Below are 20,135 nucleotides of genomic sequence, written 5' to 3'. Positions count from 1 at the left end.
ATATGAAAATTTTCATTGAGAGTGAGTTGAGAGAAGTACACATATCTTTTTGTTGTTGTTTATAATATTTTTAATTGTTTATAATATTATAAATACTTATTTTAATTAGTTCTTATATATAAATATATTTTTATACTTATTTACTCTATATTCTTTATTTTAAGTTAATATATATTTATTATTTAAAAATCTTTTGTCGTGTTAACGTTAATGTCTTAATTACCGTTAATATAACTTCATTATTTAAAAATTTTTTTGCGGCGAAGTGTTAACGTTAATGTCTTAATTACCAATTTTATATTCCCTCCATGTCCAAACTGTATAAATATAAAACCCTAATGAAAAAGCCTCTCTGTTTCTCCCCCTTTCCGGCAAAACCCTCCCCGCCTTCCTCACCGCCAGTCTCCATTGCCGCTCTCCTATGTTTATATATAAGCTCTACAAACCTAACTTTGCTTCCGCGACGTAGACTTTCGAATTGAATTTTGATCTTCAATCGTCGAATTTATTCCAAAATGGTAAGTTTCTGTTTTCGTTTTTACTCAATTCGAACCTCTCCACGCTATTGTTAAATTGAGTTTCTGTGTTTCTATTGTTAATTAAGGCTGCAACTGAGATGGTGCGCTCGGTCCGTTTTGGCTTTATGACTGATAAAGAAGTGAGGAAGCAGAGTGTGGTGAAAATCACGAATCCTAATTTGCTTGATACATTGGACAAGCCAATTCCCGGCGGACTATATGATTTAGCTATGGGACCTCTCGTTGACGGCGCTGAGTAAGTTAAAAAGTTTGTGGAAGGTGCGTTTTTGTGTGTGGAATTCATGATTGTCCTGTATTTTGCAGGTGTAAATCGTGCGGCCAGCAATCGTTTAATTGCTCTGGTCATTGTGGCCACATTGAGCTTGTTTCGCCAGCTTACAATCCATTGCTTGTGAAAATGCTGAGTAATATTCTCAATAAAGCATGCTTTTATTGTTTTCATTTTCGATCAAGCAAGGCGGAGGTGGGTTGGTATAACTTTTTCGTTGTTCAAATTGTTGTCTTGTAATCACTATATTGGCAATGTATGTTTATTAGCCTAACATTCACTGTGCTTGGTTTAGGCTGAGAACTGTGTTTCTCAATTGAAAAGGATAAAAGAAGGTAACATTGTTGCAGCGAAGAAGTTGAGTTTGCGACAGAAGATGATAGACAAGAAAAAGATGGACTGGGCCGAAGTAGAAGATGTAGTTGATCCAGAGGATAGTCAAGGGAGTAATGTATCACATTCTGTAGTCGTTTCTGATGTCGAAAATGACCACAAGCATGAGAAAGAGGCATTCTGGGACTCCACCTTGCTAACTGAATCTATGTCAGTTTTGAATGAGTTTTTAAAGAGTAAAGAGAAGAAGTGCAAGAACTGCAAACGCAGTAACCCAAAGATCACCAAACCAACATTTGGATGGTTTCATGTGGTATGTTCAATCTGATTTGCGTTATTTTAACAGCCAGTTCTTTATTCATAGCTAGAATTACACATTTTAATGTTTCATTCTTGTTATTTTCACTATCTCAAGCTTCCCTTTGTCTTGCTTTATTTTAACATTTGTGATAACTCAGGTTTTTATGTGATAAAATAACTGAGGTTCATTACCCACTATAAAAGAATGATGCAAATACGGCTGAGGCAATTTATATTTTTTTAATAATCTCCAACTCTTCCTTATCCACTACATTATGCAGAAAGGGATTTCTAGTACCCAATTGAGAGCGAATGCCATACTAAGCAGTGGGTTAGATGTGACGCACAGCGGAGGTGGTGAGGATAGGCCTTCCTCTGAGGTGTTAAATGCTAGTGATTGTTCATGGAAGGATGGCTCTGACACAGCTGAAGCCCATTCATATGCTACCTCAGATAGCCCCAAAACACCCAGCCAAAAAAGACGAAAGCAAACAAAATTTCAAAATCCGGGGTCTGAGGAGAAAGCTGATTTATTTTCAGGACCTCTCTTACCTTCAGAGGTGGCTTCCTTAGTATTAATTTCATGGTTTCTTGCCTTTCGACAAATTATAGCTATTAAAATATTTTTATGCCCCCTAACTGGCAGGTCAGAGGTATTCTGAGACGTTTGTGGGAAAATGAAGCTGAGCTTTGCTCATATATAAGTGATATTCAGCACCAGCATGATACTATTTTTGAAAAAATAGCAGGCTACTCAATGTTTTTTCTAGAGACTGTTCTCGTGCCTCCTATTAAATTCAGACCTCCGGCCAAAGGTGGCGATTCTGTAAGTCAGAGAAATTCTTTTCATGTATGCTTAATTTAACAACGTCGGTGGTCTCTTTACCTTCAAATTTTTCATATGTGCCATTGACATGATCTCTTGTTGACATTTAGGTAAAGGATTTGCTCTTTACAAAATCTTGTGTTTTTTTTCTCTGCATTAGCTTTTGTTCTTATTTGCCACTAAAATGCTGTTGCTACCAACACATGCTTACAATTATTTTCATTATCTTCCCTTCAGGTGATGGAGCATCCACACACTGTTCTATTAGGGAAGGTGCTGCAGGCAAATATCGCTTTAGGAAATGCTCACACGAATAATTCTGAACGCTCAAGGATTATTAGTCGCTGGATGGATCTTCAGCAATCTATCAATGTATTAGTTGATAGCAAAACTGCGAGTAGTGAGTCTATTTCTTCTTTCACCTGTGCTTGCTCTTTTCAAACGACTTGCATTACAGGGGTGCCTTTTGAGTTTGAGAGCATCATCATTGTTGGTTATTATTGCTGTAGTAGTTAAGTACCCAGAGTAAACTGAATATGAAATACCTTAGCAACTCCATAAATATCATCAGTAACTTAAATTTATTTGTATCTGTCCTGTAATTCAGATAGATAAAAGTCTTTAGCAAGCTATCTTCATCCCCTGTTTCCTCTTGTCTGGACAGTTTTTGGTGCCCCGTCAGCCCAGATGTGTGATATGCTGATATGCATTCCTTAAACTTAGCGTGCCAGAACAGTAGATGATTTATCTTGTAATATTATATAACCTAAGATTGTAACCTCACATTTATGTCAGGTACAGCCCAGTATAAAAACTACTCCCTCCGTCCTACAAGAATATGCACTCTTTCCTTTTTAGCCTGTCCCACAAGAATATGCACTTTCCAATTTTGGAACCTCTTGTCACTCTATAGGTGGGACCCATTCTCCACTAACAATACTTTAATTACTTTTTCCCTCTACATCTCTCTTACTTTCCCAATTTTGCATTAAAACCCGTGCCGAACCCAAAGTGCATATTCTTTGGGGACGGAGGGAGTATATTATTTCCCTGTAAATCATGATCCCGTTGGCCCGAACTTTCTGGACTTCAGATGCATCTTCACGTTTTTTGTGTTTCTCTTTTCCAGTGTTGGGCCATTAGTGCTTGTTAAATTCTAACTGCTCCTATGGAGTGTAAAGTTCTGTACTTCTGTTATAACTATTTATCTTGTATTTTCATAAGTTCTTCTGTCTGCATCTCCAACTCAGGTCAATCTTCAAAAGATGGGGTTATGGGAATTTGTCAGTTCCTTGAAAAGAAAGAGGGTTTATTCCGTCAGAAGATGATGGGCAAAAGGGTCAATTTCGCTTGCCGGTCTGTCATATCTCCAGACCCTTACTTGGCAGTTAATGAAATTGGAATTCCTCCATACTTTGCTTTGAGATTGACATATCCAGAGGTATGGGTGAAGGTTTTATTTAGTAGTACTGTATGTTTTTGTAATCGGTCAAGTCACTGTCTCTTGTTATTGTGCCGTGTGAGTGAAAGAAACGACATTAGCTACATGAGCATGTATGGAGAGGCAACATGGTAGTCAGCGGTGCTCTTTTTGTCTGATAAAATGATTGCAGTCTTTTGGGATTTCTCATGTCAGACTAGTGTATATTACTTTCAAAACTCCTTCCATTATTTAGTCCCTAATGTATTTCAGAGAGTGACTCCTTGGAATGCTGGAAAATTGAGGGATGCTGTCATTAATGGGCCTGATATCCATCCTGGAGCTACAACTTATGTGGATAGTGTGTCCACTGTAAAGCTACCAAAAAATAAAATGACGCGTGTAGCAATATCTAGAAAATTACCCTCTTCACGGGGTGTCGTAACACAATCGGGGAAGATCGACGAGCATGAGTTTGAGGGCAAGACTGTCCTTCGCCACTTGCAGGATGGGGATATTGTGCTTGTAAATCGTCAGGTACTTGAAAGGATCCATTTAACTGATAATTTATTTGATATTCTGCTTTTAATTATATGTAAAAGATACTGTTATTTTATTTGTATATATATATGTGTGTGTGTGTCTGTCCATTGATTTCTCCAAATTTCAGGTAGATTATTAGTACCTTGTAAATGATAAGGCTTGAATATGATGCTTGAAATTTTATCTTTTGGAATAGAAGTATTGTATACTAGGAATAGTAGGCAGTATCACTCACTTTCAAGTCCAGTTTTCCATTGAAAGTATTTTGTTGGACATTATATTGTCTAATCTCTTATAGGGTTCATATATGCTTTAAGCTTTGTTTCGAATTTCTTTGCAGCCCACGCTCCACAAGCCAAGTATAATGGCTCATGTAGTTCGTGTATTGAAAGGAGAAAGAACTCTCCGCATGCATTATGCAAATTGCAGGTTGGCATATTTTTCTTTATCATAAATACAATCTTTTTCCTTGATAATCCATAGATAGACATCTTCATTTGAAATTGGCTTCAGCTCATACAATGCAGATTTTGATGGTGATGAAATCAATGTGCATTTTCCTCAAGATGAAATTTCTCGTGCAGAAGCTTACAACATTGTTAATGCTAATGAACAATATATTGTTCCAACAAAGGGTGACACTGTGAGAGGCTTGATTCAGGTTCAAGTATCAGGACAGCATGTTAATTGCTATCTTCTCTCCTAAAAGTTGTTAGTGATTGCGATGTCCATTACTTTTTTTTCGTGCTACATTTCTTCCTCCACCTGCGCGATTATCTAATTCAAGCTTGTGATTGTAATATTTCAGGATCATATTGTCGCTGCTGTGCTTATTACAATGAAGAATACATTTTTTAATCGGAGTGAATTTAGTCAGCTGCTTTATGGGTCTGGTGTATTTGCAGCTGGGCCTGGTTCGCATCCAGGAGAACGGAAAGTTTCAGTATTAGATTCTGAAGGTCTGGTGGAATCTGTCTTGCCTGCAGTATGGAAACCGGAGCCTCTTTGGACTGGGAAACAGGTAAAAATTTTCAGATGCTTATATGCTTCCCGATATACATGGCTTATTTTGTATATACTCCCCCCGTCCCTCAAGAATATGCACTCTTTCCGTTTTAGTCTGTCCCTCAAGAATATGCACTTTCTAATTTTTGAAAGTCTTTTCTCTCTAATAAAGTGGGACCCATTCTCCACTAACAATACTTTAATTACTTTTTCTCTCTACCTCTCTCTTACTTTACCAATTTTACATTAAAACCCGTGCCGAACCCAAAGTGCATATTCTTTGGGGACGGAGGGAGTATTACAGAAATTCTAAGCATGATGACAAAGGAATACATTGATATCTAGAAGTATCTATGTGATTTGTTAACTTTTTTTTTGCCTTTCTAGGTCATTACAGCATTACTGAATCACATCACACGAGGTTGTGCACCTTGTATTGTTGAAAATCAAGGGAAAATTCCGAAGAACTATTTTGCTAGCGCCAAGTACAAAAAAGGAGAGGAGGATCAAGATCACAATGCTGAACATGATTTATTAATTTGGAAAAATGAGCTAGTACGTGGTGTCATCGACAAGGCTCAATTTGGAAAGTTTGGCTTGGTTCACACAGTGCAAGAGCTTTATGGAGCTAATAGTGCAGGAATTTTGCTTTCTGCATTAAGCCGGTTATTCACACTCTTCTTGCAGGTGCTTATCATGCTAATTTAAAGTGTTTTGATATATATGAGCATCTCATCTGTCTACTCACAAAATGTTCTCTGTTCATGGCAGTTTCATGGGTTCACATGTGGGCTAGATGACCTTATCATATTACCCAATTACGATATCCAGAGAAAGGAGAAACTTGAAGGAGAAGATGTAGGTGAAGAGGTCCACTGCGATTTTGTCAAGTTCAAACCTGGGCAAATAGGTATGGTATTGGAAATTTTTCTTGAATATGATGTACTTCTCCAAGTTAAGATTTTATGATTCTTCTTCCATGTTTTGCCTGACATTTGTTCTTCAAGGGTAGTGATAAAAATATAACTAATTCCTAATGCATAACTAAATAACCAAACACGGAGGTCATTTTTAGATAACAATTAGGTCATATTTAGATTGATTTAGTTTAGAACACGGAGGTCAATTTAAGACCGTTTTAGTGTATGTGTATGAACTAAAACGATCTTAAAATGACCTGTGTTTTTAAGCTCATCTTTCACATTATACAACTTTGTGCCTTTCTTTTAGTTTTTTTCAAGTACAATCAACAAACACTGTAGGCTAGGTGTGCTGCTGTCTCTGCAGCCGTTTTCTATTCACTTCCAACCCAAATTAAATATGGAATTCGAACTGATCAATTAATCCATTTCTAAGGTGCTGTCAAATCCTTTCTGAGTCACTGATTCAACCAACTACTACTACATTCCTCTGTTCTCTGTCCTTCATTCATATCAAATATCCCACCATATGCTGATAAGCACACACACACACACATTCATAATTATGCTATTTCTAACTTAATGATAAAACATCAGTAAAACTGTGCACTCTGATAAAATTATTGTTTTTTGCTTATTATGCTATTTGCACTAAATGGTTTCCAGATTTTCTTATTTTAGTTTACTTATTTAAATAAACATAACATTGGATGGTGAATTTTGTTCTATTAAGAACTAAATCCAGATGTAATATTAATGCACATTAGGTTTTGCTCTGAACATTTACAAGTATATTCAGATCTTCTTAGTTGGCATTTGCTTAAATTACTCGGTGTGTGATGGTTAATGTTTTACGAATTTAGTTTGTATTATTCTTGTTTTTTACTGATGTACCATTACTTTTTAATGCTGAATTTGCTTCTTATCCTTTATTGTTTTGTTTTGGTAGGCCCTGAAGAGCTGCAGTTGGAAATTGAAAAAGTCATATCCAGTCATAGAGAATCTTCAACTGCAACCTTGGACATGAAAATGAAAAATAAGTTGACAAATAGGCTAACTAGGGAAGGTTCTGATATACTCAAACATTTGCTGACTAGAGGGTTGTTGAAACCTTTTCCAAAGAACTGCATCTCCGTAATGACCACTACAGGCGCTAAGGGTAGTACGGTGAGTTAGAATATATCATTAATTCCTTAAGCTAATGTCCTGTTCTCGCAAGGAATAGAATCTACCGTCCCTACTTTCTACATGCCAAACTTGGGCTTTTTAATTTGAAATATTCTATGCGCATACTATGCTGCTTTATTATAAACTGCTGTTGTTGAAGTGACTGAATCGCGATTTCGGACTGAAATAGTTGTGGCATAAATATATTCTCATGTGGGAGAGTTGTAGTCATTAATTTAGTTCTGTCCTGTTTGTGTTCTATTAACGGCCTTCTTGACTTACTCTTACAAGTTCCTCGTTTGTCAAATACTCCCCTCTCTTTCCGGATGGCTTATTTATCTGTTTCAAATGTTTAATGAAAAATTGACACGGCAATTTCATTCATTTTGGATAGGTGAATTTCCAACAAATATCTTCCTATCTAGGACAACAAGAGTTGGAAGGTAAAAGAGTGCCTCGAATGGTATCTGGGAAGACTTTGCCTTCCTTTCCTCCCTGGGATTACACTGCCAGAGCAGGAGGATTTATCACTGATCGCTTTCTTTCCGGCCTCCGACCACAGGAATATTACTTCCATTGTATGGCTGGCCGTGAAGGGTAAATTCTACTCTCCCATTTGTTTTGTCCATTGCATCAGCTTGTTTTTGTTCTCAGATTGAATTTTTTTCGAACATTTTTTATCTGTTTTCTCTTTTTATAGCCTTCTCAAACTTCTATCTTATTTCCTGCAGGTTAGTTGACACAGCAGTAAAGACATCTCGCAGTGGATATCTACAACGTTGTCTGATAAAAAATCTTGAGAGTCTCAAAGTTTGTTATGACTATACAGTTCGTGATTCTGATGGTTCGATCGTTCAATTTTACTATGGAGAAGATGGTGTTGATGTCCTCAAGACAAGCTTCCTTAAAAATTTTAAGGCACTGCAAGATGTAAGCTATTATATTAATCTCCTCTAGTTCTAGACTGTTGAACTTTTTGATTGCATTTGGATGCCTTCTAACAATGGTAAAAGAAAAGACTTAGATATATCTTTATTTTTTATGTCGTAGAATCGAGAAACTATCTGCGAGAAATTTCAGAACCAGCGTCAATTCAACAGTTACATTAACGAATTACCCAAGGGGCTTGAAGAACAAGCCAGGTGCTATATTCGTGATGTGCAAGAAAAATCATCAGAAAAACAAATTCTTTCAAGACACAAAGGTAAAAAGAAGGAACGTGAGAAAGAAAAGGCATTAGCAGAAGAGCAAGCCTTTTTAGCGTTGGTAAAGCAGAAATATCTATCGAGTCTCGCAGAATCAGGAGAACCAGTTGGTGTCATTGCAGCTCAGTCAGTAGGCGAACCATCAACTCAGATGACGTAAGATTTCTTCCCTGATCTCTTGATTAATGCTATATGGAGAGGGATTCGTTAAATTCTGCTTATCTAGATTGTATTTGTCAGTAATGTCTGGTGGCTGATATGATGCTCGTATTTTTTCAGACTCAACACTTTTCATCTGGCTGGCCGTGGAGAAATGAATGTGACCCTTGGTATTCCTCGTCTCCAGGAGATTTTGATGACTGCACCAAATGTCATTAAGACTCCCGTTTTGACCTGCCCATTCGCTGATTTGAGATCCAAGTGAGTTATGACACTCTCCTTTATGATACACATCGAAAACTCACTGTGATATTTACTCAACTATTTTCAAATCTGTGATATACAGGCGTGACGTCGTGGCCCTAGTTTCAAAGGTGAAGAGAGTCTCAGTGGCGGATCTGGTGGAGAGTATGGAAGTTGGAATCTCGTTTGATCGGCATGAGGTGGCTAGAATTTATAAGTTGAAAATGAAACTCAAAGAGACCGAGTTTATACCATCAGAGGACATTAAGGATACCCTTGAAACTACGTTTCTGTATGAATTGGAGGATGCAATCGAAAATCATATCATTTTCCTCTCCAGAATCAGTGGCATTAAAAACTTCATGTCTAGTTCAAAATCAGCAGTATCAGGTGAAACTGATGAAGATGAATCAGGGGAAAAATCAACAGAAGTCGACAATGACGATGACGATGATGATGATGAAGATGAAGAGAAGGGTGGGGATGACCTCGATGCAGATGCACAGAAGAGAAAGCAACAAGCTTCGGATGAAAGGGACTATAGTGATGAATCTGATGTCGACCATGGTGAAGATGAGTTATCTCCGGATACGGAGAAGAGCAAGAGCGAGGTAGAAGATCCCGAGGATATGGATACCAGCAAAGAAGATGGAACCATACACTCAGATGAGAAAGAGGAACAAAAAGCCGATGAGGGCGGAGGTACATCCGCAAGAGATTTTTATTCAGGAAAAGGTTTTTCCAGCAAGAAAATAAAACGTGCTGTGAAGTTGGAATGCAAAGGATTGTCGTATGAAGTCCACTTCAGATTTACCAACGAGCCTCATTTATTGCTTGATCAGGTAAATAAATATCTTCTTAATTACAGTAAATAATAATACTAGTCAGATAATTTCTTGAATTATTTTTCTTATGAAACGGTACTGTTCAAACTGTTTTTCCCAGCTTGCCCAGAAAACAGCAAAGAAGGTATTCATCAAGAGGACTGGCAAGATGAGCCAATGCAGATTAGTACAATACGACCCTGATGAGAAAACAGTCATCTGGAACGACACCAAGAAGCCGAAAAGGGGCGAGAACAGACCGGAAGCGGGTGCAGACGACGCGGTGTATTGGGCAATGAAGGCTTCTGGAGTGGACTTCAAGTCGCTGTGGGAGATGCATGCGGATCTTGACGTGAATCGTCTCTATTCAAACAATGTGCACGCGGTGCTGAACACATATGGTGTGGAGGCCTCCAGAGAGACTCTGATAAGAGAGGTGAAGCAGGTGTTCGATATCTATGGGGTGAAGATTGACTACCGGCATTTGAGCTTGATCGCAGATTACATGACCCATACAGGTGGGTATAGGCCAATGAGTCGGCATGGATGTATATCAGAGTCAATATCTCCGTTCCTTAAGATGTCGTTTGAGATGGCGTCCAAGTTCATCGTTGAAGCGGCGTCTCTGGGGCTAAAAGATGACCTAGAGACCCCGTCGTCCAGGATCTGCTTAGGTCTGCCTGTCAAAGTCGGTACAGGCTGTTTTGACTTGATGCAGAAATTGGATTCTTGATGCCCTTTTTTTTAAGATTTTGTATTTTGGATTTGGTTGATCATCATGTTTGTATCATTATTTATTCTTCGAGACTCTCTCAAATTTTGATCTACAAAATCATCATACTATTTAATAGTGAATACTGCTTGTCAATACTTTTTATATCTGATTTTGACAAAGCATGAATTATAAGAAAGTATGTCTTTAACAAATCAAGTGCGTTGAATATTTTGCCAAAAAAGACTGATCCAATATCTTTAACCATTTTTTTATGTATTACTATAAATTTAACTTTGGCCACCCTGATGGAAATATCCAAAGAAAGATAATACATAAAAAAAAATGAGTACACATATGATGACAAATATTTCGACTATGACACAACTGAAAAAATCATCAAAATTATAATGTACTTCCTCCGCCCAATCAAGTTGAATCATTTTTAATTTTGACAAAAAATAAAATATTCAATCACTCCTACTTTATTTTACATACTTTATGCCCTTTACGTTTCCTACTTTATCCCCCCCTCTTACTTTTCAACACAATTTGTTAATCTCCGTCTCAACTAAGTTCTCAACTAAGTTGAGTCAAAACTTTTGGCACGATGATTAACAAATTGTGTTGAAAAGTAAGAGGGGGGATAAAGTAGGAAACGTAAAGGGCATAAAGTATGTAAAATAAGATAAAGTTTTTGCTCAAGAGTGAAAATGTGAAATAAAGTACAAAAGAGATGAAGAAAAAGTAAAGTGAAGTATAAAAGAAGATAAAGTTTTTGCCAACTAAAGAAATTACTCAACTACCTTGGGACAATCCAAAAAGGAATACGACCCAACTACCTTGAGACGAAAGGAGTAGTATATTTATATTAATGTGTGAGATAACTTTTTCCAAAAATGAAAATGTGATATCATTTATAGGACAAACTAAAAAGAAAAGTGGGAGAGTAGTACTTTTTAAATTAACAAAAAAACGATCAAGACCAATTTATTGTTTTTGGGGTAATTTGACCTACAATTTATCTTACTTATAAAATTTGGGCCCGTGAGAAGATGAACGAACCAATATAATAGGCCTAATGAATACAGAAATCCAACGTTTTACAAAAAGCCTGATTGCTTCGCTTCGGCCCATTAATGAACAAAGACGAGTGAAGAGAGAGAACCTCATTCCCTTCTGGCTAGCTAGGGTTTTTGCAGCGAGAGAGAGAGAGAGATAATTCTTGCAGCGATTCCACCTCAAGCAGCAGCCATGGCTAGCACGAAAGTTCAGCGTATTATGACCCAACCGATTAACCTGATCTTCAGGTATCTTCAGAGCAAAGCGCGCATTCAGATTTGGCTGTTTGAGCAGAAGGATCTGAGGATCGAGGGCCGAATAATCGGATTCGACGAGTACATGAATCTGGTGCTGGATGAAGCTGAGGAGGTCAACATCAAGAAGAACAGCAGGAAGCAGCTCGGTAGGATTTTGTTAAAAGGGGATAACATCACCTTGATGATGAATACTGCCAAATGATGCTCATATAAAGGTACTCCGAATTGTTTTGTTTTCACTCCAAATTGTTAGGGTTTTGTGCTGATTTCGCGTGGTCTGTTGAGTACTCTCTCAAGTGTTCGATGAAATGCCCCAATTGTGAATTACTATTAGATGGTTTATTGAGTTGTGCATACCGTAAACTTTTGTTGATTTTCAGCTTTTTAAAAGTTTTTAACTGTTGTTGATGCCAATATTAGTGTTTTGCAATACAACTTGTTATTCTTCCTCAACATGGTTATTAGTTATGTTGATGCCAATGCCTTAGGGTTTCTCTCTATTGAATTTTGCAGGTTCAAAGACTAACAAAGGGGGCTGGGTTCTTGTAGTTCTTTAAGAATTACATTGTCTGCTTTCTTCTCTTTAGGATGCCCATTTGCATAGCCTGTTTTTCTTTCACCTTGTTATCCACTGTGTTCGTGTACTTAGATCTACTGGTATTCGAAGTTGGATATCATGTAAAGAAGGTGATTTGCTTTAATATGGTTATTGAAGAGTTGGAAGTATTCAGTCACATATTTCACCCTTGTCCACTTTGTTGTTCTTTCTCATACCGTCATTGCATTCCCAAGATGATTCTTCATGTTATGATTGTGTAGTTCGTCGATGTTAACAGTATGTGGTCGAACCATATGCTTCAATCTGGCTATTGGATATGTTAAAGTTGTGGTCAATAAGGTAGAGATCATCAAAATACCAAACCATCCATTGTAAAGATGGTTTTCGGTATTGGTTATAAAATTGTAGAAGCAACACCATATGCTATTATTGTGATGTCTCTCTTGGCCTGATGATGATTTTGGAGGTCTAGTCTTGCCCCGCGCATTACCTGTGGAGGTGCAGGTAGAGAGGCTCATTATTGGAGAGGTGGGGATTCGCGACTCGCTATCAGTCTAGTGTGTCTAGATCGCTTGTTGCTGCACAATGGACCGGACTGGTGGTAGGGATGAATTTTTATTCCACAATTTTTTCTATAAATATGTTCCCCATTCACTTTCATTTTCATCCCAAACTATATTCTCATTTTCATTCTTCCAATCTTTTTTTTAAAATCTCAAATGGATTCCAATACTTTGAAATTTCAATGTCGACCCCAACATACAAAACGATGTCGACAAATATGTTGGGCAACGGGTTAGGATCCACCTAGACCGACAACTTGGAACGTTGAGTAGGTCAATATATTGTTTTATCCGTTGAGGACGGCCAATATTAGTTATCTATTGTCAATATCGATGACTACGACATCATTGATATGGAGCCATCTCCGCCCCCTCCATTCTTCGACTCTTGATCCGCCATTGATACGGAGAATCAAGGTATGCAATATACGATGCAAGTCTATTTACGAGTACATCAAAATATGGCAACAATAATAATCAAACAATATTCAAAACAGTCATAAGTAATATAGTAGTATTACAAGCCTCATATATCAACACTCGGTATTCAAATCACACGATTCTACTGAAGCAATGTAGTTAAAAAGAAAAATAAAATTGGGGAAAATGTAAGTAAATACTCCGGTTTCGGTTACAGGTAGAGACTAGAGAGCCGTTCCCTGCAACCTCCTCCGGTTTCGGTTTCGGTGCCGGTGCAGCATCTTGCGCTGCCACCGCTGACAAAAATACAGTCACCAACGCCAAAAACAGAGGGATGCAAAGGAAAGTAAACTTACCAAATTTTGCCATTTTACTATATTGTGAAAGAGATAAGGAAATGTTTTCTCTATGTTTAAGCGATTGAACATGCTGTGGAATTGTCCCAATTTATATAGTGCTATTTATCTACGTTCCTTCAATTCTTTCCCTTCTTTTTAAAGGTTTGTATACTTTTTGTGGGATCCACATAAATGTGGAAGAAAATGTTATAGATTGTAGTATACTTGTATATCTCAGTCCCATGTTAAATCTCAATGACGTATAAATCGTTGATAATACTTCATCAGTTCCCAACTAGGAGTATTGATTTAGTTTGGCATGGATTTTAACAAATATACTAAAAAAAAGTAAGCGACAAAAAAAAATAGTGGAATATGATCTCATTTTTATATATAGTTATATAATAAAATGTAATTAAAATGAGCTAGTAGAATATAAAGTTTACTTGGAGTACTATTTATACAAAAAATGAATTGGGACCTCAATCTACATACATATCGAAATGGCAAACTGAGACTCTTAATTGTAGATGAGATTATTTTTTTAGAAAAAATCATCAACCGGAGTTCACATTGAATAATCAGCTATGCGGCATGTGTATCTTGTTCACAAAAAATGCAATTTTTGTTAATACTACTCTCTATGCTACTCCCTCCGTCCGCGAATAGGAGTTCCATTTTTTCATTTTAGTCCATCCGCGAATAGGAGTCCCGATTCACTTTTACCATAAATGGTAATAGGGGCTCACCTTCAACTAACTCATCTCACTCACATTTCATTTAAAATTAATATATACAAGTGAGACATTTATTCTACTAACTTTTTTCCACTCACTTTTCTTAACATTTCTTAAAAACCCATGCCGCTAAGGAATGAGACTCCTAATGGCAGACGGAGGGAGTATATTATCATCATACACTTCACATTCATTACAGATATATAGGCTGTAAGTGTCGGGATAGGACGTCTTGCCTTTTCATTTTTATTAGTATAGTAGCGAAATGGTAAGACATATCTTGTAATGAGAAATGATGTTGATAGCTTATCTAAGAAAAACTCTTCATTATAATTTTCACCAGATATCAATCATCACATATGTCGATTATGAATTAATTTATGAAACATTTAACGTTATTATTTATGAATGAATATTTACAAAAAAATCTTTTTACCAAACTATCTTTAGATGTGAGCCATTCATAAGGTAAGTACCAGTATTCCTTGACGGGCAAATTGGCTCCTAAAAAAACAAGTATTTATGTGAATATCTGAATAGACAAATTTTTTTTTATTTTGCCTATTAATTTTAAAATTAGCCATTATTCACTATAGCCTTAGCATAATATCTCAGTAAATAAAACGGTGATAATATTAATTATGAGAACAGCGAACATCGTCTTTTCAAGCTGAAATTGCAAAGATTATTTCATTAATTTAGAGTGCATAACAGAGAATATAAAATATGAGTTTATAGCAGCAAAAGAAAGAAGAGAAAAGATTATTATTTCATTAATTTAGAGAATAGTATAAAATAAGAGTTTATAGAGCAAAAGAAAGAAGAGAAGGATAAAAAAATATGGTTAACGCTGAAGGCCAAGGTCTTGGATAGTTGAATTCGATTTTATCGAACGCGGTCTTTAAATTTTTATTTATTTAACAATATAAAAAGATGAGGGAGATTCAACATTGTGGTGTGGTTTAACACTAGCAATTTTGAAAGGAATCCAAAAATTGAAAGGAACATTTTTCCCAACTATCCCAACATTACAAACATCAACTACAATCCTTCGAGTTGCAAAAATATCCTCTAAATGGTGCATATTTGTGAATATAATTAATGAACAAAAATGCCTTGAAAGAAAAAAAAAATATACTACTAGAAAAGGGAAAAAATATCACAAAAATTGCAAAAGAACTTCAAATGTGAGTCTATCCATGCTAAATTGCTAATCAAATTAATTATAAACAGCAAATATACAAACCCTATTATCCACAAACTATTTTTATAGATAAAATACAAATTAACAAAGGAAACTCTCGTCAAAACTTGCAAACTAAAATACAAAGCTTCCAACATTTTGATGGTTTCAGTAAAACTCACATTATATTAGCCAAAAAAGGAAATCAAACTAACTTGTTTTCTCTACATATTAAACCTGCAAAACTCAATCACACTCTCCTTTTAGCAAACAAATTATACATACACGCCACAAAAACTTGATCTTTACAATAACAAATCACTACAAATTGAACACACAGTATGCCCAAATTCTTGAACTAGGAGTTGTCAGCCTGTTGTTTATGGGCATCCATTAAGCTTTTCGTGAGCCAGATCGCCGTCTCACGAGACGAGACGGTGTCTTCCCCGAAGGCCTTCAGCACGCCCGAGAGCTCGTCGAACTTATGCTCTTTGAGCAAGCGCGCACACAGTTCAAGCAGCGATTCCAAAGCATGAGCTCTATGTTCACCTGGATTTTCATGCTTCATGTCGCCACCATCGCTGCTCATTGCAGTCCGCGTATTCAACAGTAGATCGCTGCCCGTGGCTTTCTTGGTTACTCTTGGTGTAGTTGAGTTATCATCATGGCTATTCAGCAACGGCCTGTCTCTCATTTCTTTCTTCGTTTGCCTCAATTCAACTGCGATATCATCTTTGATCTTTGTGTGATCCTTATCCGAGGAAAGTCCAGAACATTCGGCCGTGCTTTCGTCTTCATGGGACGAGCTTCTTGGCTCTTCGTCAACTTCAGATCTCACCTTTTCATCGGTTGAGGGGCTGTTTTCATCAAGAGAAGGTATCCCCACCTTTGTTTTTGTATTCCCACCTTCTCCGTTAGCCGTATTCTTTCTGAGAGAATACTCCTCGTGCTCCTCCCGCAACGCATTAGCCAGTCTCTCCAAAGCATCCATCATGTAGATGCTCTCTTGATGCGACGAAGACTTGTGATTGTCATGATCAGTCGTCTCGCTCGTGTCCCCACTTTTCGAGTCCTCACTGTCGTGAGACATCTTCCCAGAGTAGCTGGTCGGGTCGACCCTCTTGGTCTCGAGTAGATCTTCGATCAACGCATCATCGTCTAGTAAAGACGGATGCTGCGTATCAATACTCTCTGCGAACAAAGGAAGCAGATCCCTTTGCTTCAGCTTCATCTCTCTCTCTCGGTGGCTTTTCCCACCATCGGAGCTACGGGGTGATGACCTATTTGATCTCCCATTCGCAGAGTCGGGAGAGGGAGATTTCACAGGGAGGAAAACAGTAGACAAGTTTTGACAACGAAGGAGAAAAGGCTGCAAATGCGGGTGTCTTAACAGCTCTGCAGCCTACGATGCGTATATAAATTGGATTAGTATGATATATACCACTACGAGCAAACAAAGTAAGTGAAAAAATGGTAATTTACCGTCGGCCTGTGTTCGGGACTTTTCCTCAGCATACTCTTGATAATTTGTTTCCTGAGCGCGAGTAAGTATCTAGGATTTAGCAAAGTAGAAATCTTATTGCGAACGCATAAATATTTTGAAATTTTGAGAAATACTTACAGAGTTGACGAGTATACGATGGGCATTGGTGAGATCAAAGATCTGTTGATCTTGTTGATGAGTCCATTCATATCCTATTTCATTCGTTTTTCGAATTCAGAATGCATCTATATGTGTTTGTGTGTGTGTATATAGTATTATATATATTCGCTGCAATGCGAAACGACTAAACTTACAGGTGCTTTGAATGCTTGTTGGTGTGCAGCAATCTCGAACATACAGCACCCTGTGACAAGAAACACCGATCACACTTTCAGAAAATGAAAAACGGTGAAATGAACTTAACGATTCTCGTGATTTAACTCATTACCTAGAGACCATATGTCTGATTTATAGCCATATGGTGTATTGGCGAGAAGCTCTGGACACATATAGTTGGGAGTTCCGACAACCTAGTAATGGCACGAAGAAATCATTAGCCAATATTGCACATAATAAAGTGCTAATATCTTTAAATTTGTGGTGCCATCGTACCGATGAGGCTAAGCTTTCCCCGTTGAGAAGTTTAGCTAATCCAAAATCACCTGTGAATTATATATCAGTGGAAACATATGTATATTATATCATTGAAACGAACAAAGAATGGTTCTATGCGAGAATACAACTTGCTTTGGCCTTCTTACCGAGACAAATGTTATTGTCCTTTGTCACGAATATGTTTGATAACTGAAACGAGAAAACCATTCTTGTAAGAAATCAATCAAGACAATGCACGTCAACTGAAAATGATGGGCATGTGTCAAACCTTGAGATTCCTGTGAAGAACACGATTGGAATGAAGATAGTCGATAGCTAATAACAACTGAGTCATCCATTTGCAAATTTTCTGGGCATAATCAAGAAAAACAGAAACTCAGCCTGAATTAGCTAAAGTAGATAAAAGAGAAATTTCTAACAATTATATCAATCAGATTACCTCCTCGGGGAAATACGTCCGTCTTGCCTTCCTTATTACATCAGATCTGCATATCGAATTCATAAATATGAGAGAACATCGAGAAAGATTCAACAATTTCCTATTCTCCTTCATACTAGGTAAAGGCACGGTAAAATATTCATAGTTGCAGAAGTGGTATTTCCGGGGAGGACTAAGTCCGAGTTCAGCTAAAGCACTTACATATTTCCTGATTCAAAATAGTTAGTCAGCGTGCAGATACAGTTTCCCTGTGAAGAACAATTACAAAGAGTCACCTTAAGCATCGGTTTATCAGACATTTAAAAAGGTTTAAATGATATATATAGAGGTAGCTCGATATATATACTATGCATCATACCTTTTCCACCCAAGCATCTTTGTATTCAACTAGATACGGATGGCTTAGTTTTGCAATCAATTCCATCTGCGATATACACACGGACACACATTATAATATGTTGTTCAAATTCGTAAAACTCATAGATCTCTTCAAGGTTATAATTCAACAATTTAGTTGGCCTAAAATCATCGATACTGGAGCCAGAAGGCTTCACCACATCATATGGATTAATTCACATTCTAAACAAAAATAGTTACACGACTTATGGAAACAGTGGATAAGAATTCCAACAGCTAGGAAGACTTTAATCAATGATAATCACAATCGATACTCATGTAGAAACGAACAAGATGGGGAACTACGTTTTCCAATTCCTAGAGGTAGTAAAAAAGACAAGGAGATTCAACAAATTCAAATGACATAGATATTTAGGCTTACCTCCTGGAGTGCTTTGCTCTTGACCTTCTCCGACTGCTTCGAGAGACGAATTTTCTTTAGAACATACCTGAGAGGCATAGTATTTACATCACAACCCCAGCCTATTATGTATTTTTCATGACTAAAACAAAGCATCATCAAATTACTTCTGTTCCAGAATACTTGACAATTCAGGAGCTAATTACACTATGAAATAGGAGTAGTACTTATAAAAATTCATCAACTTCTTCAATACTACAAATCAATCAAGAAGTCAACAATGAATAAAAGAAATAAACACCATATATTAAGCCTGATTTCCACCTAATCTGGCTCATACTGATACATTACAAAAATTAGTCAAATTTCCAAGCCAAGGTATAGCATCTGAATTCCTACAAACAATTTGAGAAATATTGAAATGCAGCAAAAATTCTTACTTTTTATTCTCAGTTTTATGCAGCATAAGAAATGCAGCTCCAAAAGCACCCTTCCCAATCTGCTGTATTGCTTCATAACCTTCCATCTTCGGCTTCGAAACCTCGTTTTCTCTCTCCATCAAGCCCTTCAAAAGACACAGTCTTTCACCCTATTTGCAGCTAAAGATTCAATTTTGAAGCAGAATTCATCGGTTAATAAACTCACCTAGCTCTAAATCAGAAGAAACTCTTAAGATTCTTCACTGTGAGCAACCAAGACAATAGCAGCCTTCCACAAATTGGGTGTAGTTATAGCTAATTCAGAGAAGAAGTTATGGTGTTGTACAAAAAGAATTAAGTATGTGTGTGTGTGTGTGTGAGAGAGAGAGAGAGAAGAAGAAGAAAATTAGAGGCGCGAATACATAGAATCAAAGGATTTATTGAGTTGAAAAAGACGGATTCAAGAAGAAAATTAGAGACACGGGTGTATAGAATCAAAGAATTTATTGTGAGGAAAGGGGCTTAATTAAATTTAATTTAATTAAATAGGATTAAAAAACAATGTGGAGAAGTTGATCTACCTTTGATTAAAGTAGACAAATGAGATTAAAACGAACTAAAGAAGGGTCAGAATGTGTAGATCAACATCTTAAACTAGTGCTCCACTAATCAAGGGGGAAAAAGGAGACAAAAGATGAGTCAAAAGTTTATTGCGGATTTCTTGTGCTACTATATGGAGTGCTATTATTTTGCTATTTTTTCTAATTATTTTTCATTGTTGAATTTAACGTTGAAATTCAACGTAAATGATAAATAAAAATATTTCCAAAAATAAAATG

General features: G+C 36.9%; 2 protein-coding genes across 2 annotated transcripts; one reads left to right on the top strand and one right to left on the bottom strand.

Moving 5' to 3' along the window:
- The first annotated feature begins 333 nt into the window (after nt 1-333).
- LOC121748104 (DNA-directed RNA polymerase I subunit 1-like) lies at nt 334-10,622 on the top strand. Its single transcript, XM_042142320.1, has 21 exons — nt 334-518; nt 605-774; nt 843-1,002; nt 1,103-1,453; nt 1,722-2,000; nt 2,087-2,266; nt 2,504-2,666; nt 3,517-3,707; nt 3,960-4,223; nt 4,570-4,658; nt 4,743-4,890; nt 5,038-5,250; nt 5,622-5,921; nt 6,006-6,144; nt 7,104-7,321; nt 7,716-7,918; nt 8,053-8,251; nt 8,372-8,682; nt 8,806-8,946; nt 9,032-9,770; nt 9,874-10,622. Exons 1-21 carry the CDS (start codon nt 516-518, stop codon nt 10,483-10,485), a joined length of 5,073 nt encoding a protein of 1,690 aa, XP_041998254.1. The 5' UTR covers nt 334-515; the 3' UTR covers nt 10,486-10,622.
- A 4,978-nt stretch (nt 10,623-15,600) lies between these two features.
- Nucleotides 15,601-19,685, bottom strand: LOC121748409 (serine/threonine-protein kinase Nek6-like). The gene is made up of 14 exons (XM_042142744.1): nt 19,523-19,685; nt 19,318-19,442; nt 18,899-18,965; nt 18,479-18,544; nt 18,322-18,368; nt 18,121-18,166; nt 17,950-18,030; nt 17,828-17,870; nt 17,679-17,728; nt 17,515-17,596; nt 17,381-17,430; nt 17,205-17,278; nt 17,066-17,117; nt 15,601-16,985 (listed from the first exon to the last, which is right to left on the bottom strand). Exons 2-14 carry the CDS (start codon nt 19,434-19,436, stop codon nt 15,942-15,944), a joined length of 1,821 nt encoding a protein of 606 aa, XP_041998678.1. The 5' UTR covers nt 19,437-19,442; nt 19,523-19,685; the 3' UTR covers nt 15,601-15,941.
- Nucleotides 19,686-20,135: the final 450 nt, after the last annotated feature.

This window comes from Salvia splendens, chromosome 9 (genome assembly GCF_004379255.2).
Source record: "Salvia splendens isolate huo1 chromosome 9, SspV2, whole genome shotgun sequence".
NCBI classification, from domain to species: domain Eukaryota; kingdom Viridiplantae; phylum Streptophyta; class Magnoliopsida; order Lamiales; family Lamiaceae; genus Salvia; species Salvia splendens.
The sequence above is the reverse complement of the archived record's forward strand: the minus strand, read 5'-3'. Positions and strand labels throughout refer to the sequence as shown.